A 12,519-nucleotide genomic window follows, 5' to 3' on the forward strand; every position below is an offset into this window, starting at 1 on the left:
CATGTTTTTTATTTTTTTAGTAAACGGTGTAAAAATATTATTATTCTCTAAAAACAAATTTGTTATTTTTATTTCCAGTATATTCCGTATTTTGTTGTATTTTTTTATCCATAAATTATTAAAATATCCATAATTTAAAACATCAAAATTTGTATATTTTTTCGGTGGACATTTGATAGCTTATTTCGTTATACAACGATTTATACATACAAGTGCAGGTATAAATATTTATTGTTTGTTTATTTTAGCTGTATTTATTCATATATGTGTATATTTTTTTTATTCTTTTCCAATTTTATTATTTTACCGATTTGTTTTAATAAATTTACTTGTCTAATTTTTGATGCTATCATTTTTGATAAACCAATTTTCGAAAAACACACTCTGAAAAAAGCAGTTTAAAATAATGTGTAATTAAAGCTTAACTCACACCTGCCTGTAAACAGCGGTCATGAAATGACACACAATAAAAACAATACAATAATAATAAATAGGTGCATTATATAAAACGGATAGTTTTTTATTTTTGCTATTTTTCTAAGTGATATATAAAGGATAGGTAAGAAACATGGAGGAACGAAATGTTTTAGAATATGCAGAAGTTATAATAGACAGACAAAGAGATAAAATTAATGATTTAGAAAAGAAATTAATAGAATTAAGGAGTAAAAGCGAAGAGTTACAAAAGAGTGCCGTGAAAAATGATGAAGAAAATAAAAATTTAAGATTAGAATTAAATAGAAAAAATGATAATGATGTCATTTTAAGCATGCAATTAAATAAAGAAAATGAATTCCTTCAAAAAATCAGTATATTGGAAAAACAATTACTTAAAAGGGATACACTTTTAGAAGAATTAAATAATTTATTAAAAAAAAGGAAATATGAATATGAAGTATTATTACAAGAAAAAGAAAATTTGATAAATACAGTTAGCATGCTAAGAAGTGATATATGCAAAAACCGAAAAAATGAAAAATTGAAAGAACAAGAATTATTAAATAATGAAAAAGAAAATGAAAATTTGTTAAATTTATACAAAAATAATAATGAAGAATTAAATATAACAAAAAGATGTCTAATACAAATTGAAAGTGAATTACATTTATACAAAAAACAAAATGAAAATCAAAAAAATGAAATACAAAAATTATATAAAATTATTAGCTGTATGAATAAAGAAAAAGTATTGGCACCACCTATAGTATTAGCACTTCAAAATGATTATGCTAAATACAAAAAATATGAATACGTGGACGAATATACAAAAAATGGAGCATTAATAGAATCACCATCACCATATAATGCACATAATTCAGTTAACGTATTTTCTCCTGAGACTACTATTATGAAGGGAAACAAATCAACAACACTTAAACGTATTAATGAAAGTGATCCACAAGGGAATATAACATGTGATGAAAATTTATTAAAATTAAATATAATTCAATCACAAGAACAAAAAGCTTTATTTAATAAAATATTAGATACATTAAACAAAGTACAAGATAATCAAACCAACTTTTTTTTCTCTTCAATGGTAATGCATTATTTTCAAAAGAAAAAACAAAATAATTTGATATATTCAGATAGCATATCAGTAGATAATACAGTAAGTGATGAAATAAAATCTTCGGAGAATTCTTCGTCTATTTCTAATTCCGATGATAATTTGGAAAAGGCAAGGAATTCAAAAAGGGAAAAGAATAAAAATAAAGAAAATGAAAAAGACAAATATAATAAAAAGAAAAAGAATACACAACATGATTATTCTTCAAAAAAATATAAAAACAAAAGTAATAAATTAAAAAAAACACACAATAAAGTATTCTCAGCACGTAGCAACACTAATTCATCTAAAAGTTCTATAGAAAATGATTATAGTGAAGGTAATGATAATAAACATAGTAATAGCGAAGATAGCTTCGATTCATTTAATTCAAGTTTAAGTGATTCTGATCAGAATGGTGATACTCATTCCCAAACTGGTATAAAGGAAATGAATAATAATAATATGAAAAATAAATATACTGCAAAAAAGAAAGATATATTTAATTATGAAAATTATAAAGAAAAATATATAGGAATTACACGTAAAGGGGTATTTATTTATAATAAAAAAGGAGATGAAGAACCAGTACATATTATTTTAAGTAAAAATACAAAAAATGTGAAAATGCTAGACAATAATCAAATATATTTCTTCGAACACACCACTATTGATAATAAACGAGAAAATCATTACTTTTTAATAAAAGACAGTGATAAAATTTTAAGAATGTTTTATGCTTTGCAATATGCAGATTTTATTAACAATAGTTATCATAGTAATATGAAAAATAAAAACAAAACAAAATATGGTTATAATGAATGGGATAATTATAAATATGATGATCGTAAAAAATATAACAAAGAACATGATAAAACAAACATTAAAAATAATTATAATAATAACAAATTTGAAAATGATTCTGACAGTAAAACATCCTATTCTGCCGTCTCAGATATAACAGTAAATATTTTTACGCCTAATGGAATAGATAAAAAAGGTAATCATATACCATATGTATGTAATAATGTTTTATTAAAAGCAAACCCTAATCATAATCATCTATTACTTATAAATTTTGGAGAAGATTCCAAAATTATAAATTGTAAAGATTATAAGATGAAACATAAAAATAATAAGATTATTTTATATTTCAACAATCTTAAAGATCAACATATTATTATACCTAAAAATAAAAAATCCACAAGAACATTACAAAGCATTCTAACAAAAATGGTATGGGAAAATAAAACACAAGATAATGCACAAAATAGTGATAGTAGTTCAGCAGATAGTTATTTAAATATTAATAATGATGTTTCACAACCATCTGTAAAAATGTCTAATGAAAGTGATGGTAAAGAAATTACAGAAAATATTATGGATAGAGAAATAGAAAAGGGTGTTTTGAGGGAAACTAAAAAGAAAGGAAGATCACGATCGCGATCACGATCAAGATCAAAAGAACAAAGCATAGAAAAAGAACGATTAACATATCATGATAACGCAAATAAGAATCAATCCAAAAATGATAACCATCTAACAAATCATAGCAAAAGTAATGAAGGAAATAAAAATGAAACCGAAAGTGAAAAAGATGCCGATACTATAAAAAGTAATTCATTATCGAATATTAGTGATTCTAGTAAACAAACCGACATATTTGCTATAAAAAATAACACACTTTATATATGTAAAGATGGCAAACCTTTTAAAAAAAACCAGACAAGCTATAACGAAGAAAACGCTTTTGCATTTCATAACGACAATTTACAAGTTTTACAAGATGACAAAGCCCAAGAATTAACATTTATAAATAAAAAGGACAGTCACGATAAAGAAACATATATATTCCATTATCCAATAAAAGATAAGTATGATCATATTTTATCACAATTAAATAAAAATAAATTTAATGTTGCACAAAAAAGTGCATATTACAAAAAATTAAAAGAAGAAGAAGAGGATAATAAAGATGAATCAAACACGAAAGAAGGAGATATTAACACTCCAGGAAACGCTTTATCAAATGTAAAAAAAGCAGCGGGTTTATATAAAAAACAAAAAGAAGACCAATTTATAAAAAATAATCAAATTGTTGTTATTGAAAAAGGATCATTATTAATTTATACAAATTATGGAAATGAAAATTCTGTTCCTATATTGAAATATACATCCGATGCTTGTGAAGTTATAGCAAATGATCAAAATAGAGAAATTAGCATAAAGGATACATCATCTAATTCCAATGAAAAAATAGTTCTTGATTGCTTAAATAAATCAGAATTTTACAGATGGAAAAGTGCTTTATGTTTTGGTGGATTTATAAAAGGTGAGAATATTAGTAGTTCTCTTATGAATTTAAAAAAACACATTTTTTCCATAAATTTATTTGATGATCCTAACTTAAAAAGTTTAATAAAAATTGAAAGTAATTTCATTTATATATATCCTGATGAAAAATTGGATAAACCATTGTTCTCTTTTAATAAAGACAAAATTGAATTAGTCGTGTTTCCAGATTTAAGAAAAATTAGAGTATATTTGCAAAGAGACACTATATATGAACAACGATATGATATATTAATCCCATTAGCTCGTGATTTTGCAAATATTAAAAGCCAATTAGAGAAATATAATTATTATACATTAAGCCAAAAAAAAACACACAAAATCAAAAAACCATTTGTCTTATGTAAAACAAATATTATTGCTATACATAAAAATAAATATAAATTAACACCCGAACTAATTATGAAAAAAAAAAACACAACTGTTACATTTGATAAAAAAAAACATGCTATTATATTCAATATCAAAAGTGAAACCGATAAGAACCTCAATGAGACCAAAACCCTTACTTTATCTAACGAAATCAATTTTAATAAATGGATCGTTACTCTAAAAATAGCTTCCTTTATATCTGGTTATACCCTTCATGAAAATTATATGGCCCCGTCCATCACTTTTGGGCACACATGCCCAGAGGCAATGAGTTTGTTTAGAAAAAGATCAATATTTGAATCCCTTTTTAGAAAAAAATCGTAATGACCATATAACAATTTTTAACATATATAACAAATCATTCGATGTTGTCGGAAACAATTGTATAATAAAATGTAATTTTTTTGTTATTTTTATTTCCTTGCATATTTAGGCACTTATTCAATAAACTTATTATTTGTTATTTCTTTTATTTTGAGTATTTTTAAGTAATCAAATAGTACCTATGCATAAAATTATAACCCATTTTTCTATTATATATAATTTATTATTGATATATATTTGTTTTTATTTTTCTACAAATTTATTTTATATATCTGTTAAATGCATGTTCCTATTTTCGTATATTAACATTATTTTGCTTGTTTTTATAGTAATATTCATTATAATTTTTTATTGTTTTTTTTTGTATTTTTATTTTGTTACGGTTTATTGAAATATTGATAAATTCTATTAGCTAAATTTAACAGCATTTCTTGAAAATATATTTACCCTCAATATTATTGTAATATATTTTTAATGTTTTAAATTTTATATCCACACAAACGAAACAATTTAAATATTTTTAAAGCATGTACAGAGTACTTGTAAGCAATATAAATTATGCTATATATATTGTAATTTTATGCATACTCAGGAATACCGTTTTTGTTCTATATACTGATGTGTATATACAAAATTTATCACGCAAATGTTTTTTTTATTATAAAAAATATATATATTTTTTTTTTTTTTCAATTTAAGAAATATATCATCCATCCCATTTTATTGAAATTATATATTGTGATATAAATTTGTTAGTTAAAATAAATATTTTCCCTCAGCTCTACATACATTAATAATAGAAGAATACAGATAAAAGTAAATGATTACCCAATATAGGCTGAGCATTACACAAATTTGAAAATGCGTTTTTAGTTTTGAAATTAATTTTTTAAAAAATATATAGGAACAATAATGGAATGTTAAGGTTTTTTTCTTTTTTACTGAAAGAGAAATAAAAAAACAATAACAATCAAATCCAAGTACAATTTTTATCTCTACAAAAAATGAATCAAACTCTTATAAATCGCCTGAATGTAATTTTTCACGATAAATATTATGCTTCCACACGCTAATTGCTTTATTAATAGTGCTCCATTTGTTGTTATTTGCCATTTTTAATTCATTCTAAATCCAATTATTGGAAAATTATGCTGCATGCTTATATACTTGATTACCCCCTTATTTCGTTTTTTTTAATAGAAGCAACTGATTTATAATGGGAATAACGTCAAGAAAGCTCTTTTTAATGCGGAATTTAGACAACTTGTAAATAATTATATAACATGTAAAAGACATTTTTCCATAGGTAAGTATATTAAATGCAAAATATATTACTAGCTATTGTGCCGTTCGTATCGCATTTTACATTTTGTATATACGTAATATATACTACTGTGTGTGCATCATTATTTTACCATTTATTATTATTATTTTATTTATGCAGACACGTTAAAGGTGCCCAGATTGGGTGATTCAATTACTGAAGGTGTTATAAATGAATGGAAAAAAAAAGTTGGTGATTACGTATATTCAGATGAGACATTAGCAGTTATTGATACAGACAAAGTTAGTGTTGATATAAATTCGAAATCGTCTGGAGCATTACATAAAATCTTTGCTGAAGCGGGCGACGTAGTTTTAGTCGATTCTCCTTTATGTGAAATTGACACTTCGGCAGAACCAAATGAAAATGATATAAGGAATAACGCCGAAGTAGATAATGAAAACAAATTAGAAGCTAGTGATGAAATAGAGCATAAAAATAATGATGAAGATATAAAAATTAAAGAAACTAATATAAACACAAAAAACACAAATGAAAATAATTTTGCAGGATCATCATCCTATCAATATAATAATGAAAGGACTGAAAAACGAATCCGTATGTTACCAATGAGAAAACGAATTGCAGAAAGATTAAAGGAATCACAAAATACATGTGCTTTATTAACAACATTTAATGAATGTGATATGAGTAAAGCAATACTTTTAAGAACCGAATTAAAAGATATTTTTCAAAAAAAATATGGATGTAAATTAGGGTTTGTATCATTATTTTTATATGCATCAACATTAGCTTTAAAAAAAATGCCACAAGTTAATGCATATATTGATAATGATGAAATTGTATATAAAAATTATATAGACATATCAGTAGCTGTAGCTACACCTAATGGTTTAACAGTTCCAGTTATTCGAGATTGCCAAAATAAAAACTTACCACAATTAGAATTAGCTTTATCAGATCTAGCTGCAAAAGCTAAAAATAATAAACTATCATTAGATGAATTTACAGGAGGTACATTTACAATATCGAATGGTGGTGTATTTGGTAGTATGCTAAGTACCCCTATTATTAATATGCCACAATCAGCCATATTAGGTATGCACACAATAAAAGATAGGCCAGTAGTTGTTAATAATGAAATTGTTATTAGGCCTGTTATGTATTTAGCCTTAACTTATGATCATAGATTATTGGATGGAAGAGAAGCCGTACAATTTTTATGTACAATAAAGGATTATATCGAAAATCCAAATCTTATGTTAATAGACAGTTAAGGATGAAATTAACATATTGGTGTATGTATAATTTATATATTTTTACATAATTTGGCATTTTTTCTATTTTTGATCCAATTATTCCTATTTTAGTATCATTTATTTATTTGGTTTTTCTCTATATTTTACATTATTTTCATATTAAATTTATTATTTGTAAGAAAATAGTAATTAATTATAAGGCTTAAGTATTTTATGAACTCGATGTTTAATTTGTATAATACAATTTATATAAACAAATTGTAGGCATATTATCAAAAATGTTTAGATATTAGACCATGTATTATTCTTAATATAACCATTTAGCAATTCTTTTTTAATAACTTTTATTATTAATATGGATTTATACACATATTATTCAAGTTCAAGCCTATGCATTGAACAAACAATTATCTACTTACCCAACAATATTTTGAGCCTTAAATTATAAGCACAGTATAAGAAATATGTCTGTGTGCAATCACACAATTTTGCATATATGGTATCCCATAAATTGCAATACCGTGAACATAATATATGTATTTTTTATATAAAAAAAATGGTCATAAATTGTTTAAAATAAGGTTATTGTTTTATTATTTTAAAAATATAATTAAATTAATACTATTAATAATATAGTGTAATAACTATAGAACAAAAAAATATGTTTAATTTATAATTTTTAAAAGTAAAGGCATCGTAAAATTAATAAAATAAATATATAATAGTAGTTTGTAACATCCTTAGCAATAATAAATAATCCCAAGACATTTACTATTCCCCTTCTTCTTGAGATGCGTCTTTTTCTTCCTTTTCCACCTGAAAAAATAAATACAATACCTCATGTTATAATGTATCTTTCCACAAACTCTGTTACATTATATATATGCATATATTGCCAAATCATAATGCAATATTGATGCTCCATGATTCATTAGTACAAAACATATAATGCATAATAGAATTTTTCAAATGCATAAAATAATCAATATTTATACAAATTATTAAATTTACATTTGAAATTCCCTCTTCCATCAATCTCATTTGCTCTTGATTGTACAATTCATCGATCCACACTGCAAATAAAATATGCATAGTTTGAAATTTATGTAAATACCAATTTTCTCTATATATAATGATAGCACTGTTATACAAATAATTGACTATATCATTAAGTAACTATATGGTTAATACTAAATAATTAAAGGAAATCGGCACATACCTGGTTTATATTGATCTATTTTCTTAGTTCTGGAATAGTTTACTGTTATTATTTTCCCGTTTAATTCAAAGTTGTTCATATTATACAAGGCATGTTTTGCGTCATTCTTCTCTACGTATTCAATAAATGCAAATCCTCTATTCTTGTCTTAAAAAAAAAAAAAATTTATTGCCAATTTTTTAGGATATAATAAAATTACAGGTTGTAAATTCATATAAATAATAAAAGAAAGCAAAATATTTCAACTTTTTATGACGTATGATTACTTGTAACTAAATTCATTGGTATTTCAATATTCCTTATGTCCCCGAATGAAGAAAATATATCATATAAACATTTTTTATCTATCGTTTCATGAATCCCACCAACATATAATGTTTCGCTAGCATCATCAGCCATATTGAAACATAACTTTAAATTTTGAAAATATGAAAATTAGGATTTATATGAAACATTAAGTTTTTCTTTAACATATAACTATACCTATATATTCCATTTATATAAATACATGCCATATTATATATTTTTTCCCAATTAAATTAAAGATAAATTCTGCCCATTTACTATTTTGGGAACATACCCGTGAAGTTATATTTTTTTTATGTAAAAATTTCGAAAAGGTGTACTTATCATTTTATTGGATAAAATAAATAACCATAAAATTGTTATGAAAAAAACAAAAAAAAAATGGAAAACCGTAAATTGTATAATACAGGGATTGTATTAATTTGTCCCGCTCAATAGTTTATTTTTAAAGCGCCCATATATAGATAAAGGAAATTTTTTTAAAATATAATTTTATTAATTAATATAATGAAATATTAAAATTATATATGTATTTGAATATATAGATACATATATATAATATTGAAAAAGTAATATGCATTATTATACATTTTTACAATTTTTGTATTAGAATTTTATAGAAGCATTTAAATGGTATAATAAAAAATGGGATATTCACTTTCTTACAACATCAATCTGATTTATTGAAAGAAAAGGTTGCTAAAAGCGAAAAAGAGCTTCAGCATTTTTCTATATTTTATACTGAAAATAAAAATAATAATATCAATGAAAAGATACAAAAAAATATATATAACTGTGTAAATATTGTCTATAAAATGATACCCATGCCACAATAATTTTAATATGTAATTACACTAAATTGTAGGTAATATTTTTAAAACAAACAGGTCGTATAAATATGCATATATCTATGCATTCTTCGTATACAAGTATTAACATTTTTATGTCCCCTTGTCTTGTTCACATTCAATTCTTTCCCCATAATTAAAAGGTTATATATGTTCTTGATATAAACTAGTTTGAAGATGTGATTCTTTTAAAATAATTAGATGAACTATGCAAAATAAATATTGTATATAAATAACAATAACTGTGTTATTTTTTCAAAGTAAAAAAAATAAGCATATAATAATTAGAAATCGAATTTTATATAAAGTTTACTTTTTGTATTGTAGAATTTGTTTTATGTGAAAAGTGTATAAAACATATTTCAAAAATGCTACCTAATCATTTTTTTTAAATCTTTTCTATTTATTAAAAATATATAGAGTAATTATATTTTTGCAAAACTCGCAACGATATATATGCATTTTATATTTATAAAAATTATCTTATAATTATAATTTCTCAACAATAATGTGAATATATCTGTATTGAAAATCATTCAGATTTATATAAAATAGTATTTTTAGATATATTAAATAAAAAGTATAATTTGTTCTTTCTTGTCTATGCTTTTTTTATATATCGTATATCTTTCCATTTTCCATTGATATATTTGGTATATAACTCCTTGTATTTACAATTTAAATAGTTGTCTATTCTTGTTCGAATTTATTGTTTCAATTTGGTTTTTTCTTCCTCTATTTATGCCCACTTTTTCCATATCTACTTGTGCTCCACATATATTCTATTTAATATCCATTTGATATATCTTTTATTTGCTTCTTGATAATTGTGTTTTCAACATTTGTGTAAATAGCATATACACATATTTTAATTAAAATAACATAAAAAGTATTAGATAAACTGGTATTAATTTATTGTCTTTTTTTTGATAATATAAAAGTAAAAAATTAGATAAATATGAAGAATTCAAAGTGTGAAGAAAAAAAAAATTTACTCATCTATGACAAATCGACCAATATAGGATGTATTTATTTTATAGGGATTAGTAGCAATTTTTATAAGGGGAAAATGATTTTAAAAAAAAATTGTGTCAGTGATAAGATAGTGAGATATACTAATTTAAATGATAACCTTATGTTAATAAGGGATGGAAATTATAACTTTAAACAAACAGCGATATTAATCAAAGGAATAACTATATTTTTACATAGACAATTAGAAGTGTTATTGGCAGATTTTTATTCTATGTATAAAAGATGTTTATATAGTAGTTTAAATACAGAATACGGAATAAATAATAATATGAAAAAGTATAAAACGAAAAAAGGAATGAGAATAAAAAAGAAATTATTATGCTTACAAGATGGTGTAGGTATAAGTGGAACGAATGATATGCTTATTAATGATAAACATAATAATAAAAATAAACACATATCAAATATAAATGATCTAATGTTAAAAGAATACAATATGTATAATAACGATTATGATTACAATTTTGAAAATATTGATATGTATAATGATGATAAATTTATATATCAAGATATGCTAACACGCACTTCTTCATTTGATTATTCAAAATATAATAATTTTTATACAATTAATAATGATATGATGAATAATCTAATCACAAAAGGGGGTACAGGTGAAATCAAGATGAATTTAAAAATGGATAAAAATACAAATGATATGCTACTAAAATATAATATACAAAATGGGGCAGCAAATAAAAATATCCACACAAATAAGCATTCTAATGATAACTTATTTGCAAACAGAAATATAGACACTAAAAATTTGTCTCTAAGGATGACGAATGACAGTTTTATAATAAATGGGAATGCCATACATATGCAAAATAATAAAGGCCTGAAAAATGGAAATAATATAAACATAAATTATAAACCTAAGGATGGAGACATGAAAAATGGCAATAACAATAACAAAGGTAAAAGACTGTTTGCCCAAATTGATGAAGAAATACTTTTAAAAGATAGCGTTTGGTATGACTCAAAAAATAATAAGAGAAATCCTCTTATGCCGCTCCCAAAAAGAAAAAAAGGTGATACTCAGTTTGATAGTCATTTGGATAACATGAACCATTTTTTTTATTTTTTCAAAAATCCATTTAAAAATAATTCATATAATGCTATTGTTTCTTTCAATTTATATGACCAAGCAAAAAATTCTATGACTCATGATGCAAGAAAAGAATTATATAAAACATTTGAAAAAAAAATAATCGAAAATGAACAAAATTATGAATCATTTGTCACATCGAATGGAATTCAAACACAATCAACATTATCTTCTCACGATGATTTAAAAAAAAAAGACAAAGGAGAAAGGGGAATAGGAGGTATGTATTTTGAGCAAATAAGAGGAAATATTAACAATGATTATTTTATGGATATGGAATTAGATAATAATGAAATAAAAAAAATGGGTTATACAAAAAGTTCAAATAATTTTTATTCTAACATATCGGATAACATCGGTTATGATTTTAATAAAATAAATTCTTCCGAAATGAATATGCAAGAAAAGCCATTTAATTTAAACGATTCATATCTTGATAAAGCAAATCAAAGTGACAAAATTACTCATCAAAACAGTCTTTTACAACAAATTTTTACTAATAGTACTTTTAATGATACTTCGAAAGAGACACTTAGTGTTCCATCAAGTATTTTAATTAAAAGACGATCGTGTACTTATTCACAAAACAATTATGATAAAGAATTATTAAGAATAAAAAATTATTTATATAAAATATCTGATCAAAATAATGATGTTATTCAATTAGATAAAGCATTTCCATTGTATCAAATGTCTAGTAAACAAATATCTTTAGTTTTCTATAATTTGCTTGTCCTCGCATCAAATGAAGAAATAAACTTAAACCAAAAGTTTCCCCATAAAAGCATATATATTCAAGTTTTACATAGTTAAGACATTAATATTTGTGTTTTGTCCCTATATATACATGCATAACTATTCGTAT

At 23.5% G+C, this 12,519-nt stretch overlaps 4 protein-coding genes across 4 annotated transcripts; 3 read left to right on the forward strand and 1 right to left on the reverse strand.

Moving 5' to 3' along the window:
• Positions 1-568: 568 nt before the first annotated feature.
• PCHAS_1420800 (conserved Plasmodium protein, unknown function) lies at positions 569-4,597 on the forward strand (the record flags this gene model as incomplete). The annotated part of the gene is made up of 1 exon (XM_738584.2): positions 569-4,597. One exon carries the CDS (start codon positions 569-571, stop codon positions 4,595-4,597), a length of 4,029 nt encoding a protein of 1,342 aa, XP_743677.2.
• Positions 4,598-5,601: 1,004 nt separating this feature from the next.
• Positions 5,602-7,159, forward strand: PCHAS_1420900 (dihydrolipoyllysine-residue succinyltransferase component of 2-oxoglutarate dehydrogenase complex, putative; the record flags this gene model as incomplete). Its single annotated transcript, XM_016799621.1, has 3 exons — positions 5,602-5,631; positions 5,798-5,903; positions 6,042-7,159. 3 exons carry the CDS (start codon positions 5,602-5,604, stop codon positions 7,157-7,159), a joined length of 1,254 nt encoding a protein of 417 aa, XP_016654887.1.
• A 753-nt stretch (positions 7,160-7,912) lies between these two features.
• On the reverse strand, positions 7,913-8,759 carry PCHAS_1421000 (RNA-binding protein, putative; the record flags this gene model as incomplete). Its single annotated transcript, XM_016799622.1, has 4 exons — positions 7,913-7,957; positions 8,153-8,214; positions 8,361-8,507; positions 8,627-8,759. The coding sequence occupies 4 exons, from the start codon at positions 8,757-8,759 to the stop codon at positions 7,913-7,915; spliced, it is 387 nt and encodes a 128-aa protein (XP_016654888.1).
• Positions 8,760-10,472: 1,713 nt separating this feature from the next.
• Positions 10,473-12,467, forward strand: PCHAS_1421100 (conserved Plasmodium protein, unknown function; the record flags this gene model as incomplete). Its single annotated transcript, XM_728007.2, has 1 exon — positions 10,473-12,467. One exon carries the CDS (start codon positions 10,473-10,475, stop codon positions 12,465-12,467), a length of 1,995 nt encoding a protein of 664 aa, XP_733100.2.
• Positions 12,468-12,519: the final 52 nt, after the last annotated feature.

The sequence above is a fragment of the Plasmodium chabaudi genome, assembly GCF_900002335.3.
Source record: "Plasmodium chabaudi chabaudi strain AS genome assembly, chromosome: 14".
In the NCBI taxonomy this organism is placed as follows: Eukaryota; Apicomplexa; class Aconoidasida; order Haemosporida; family Plasmodiidae; genus Plasmodium; species Plasmodium chabaudi.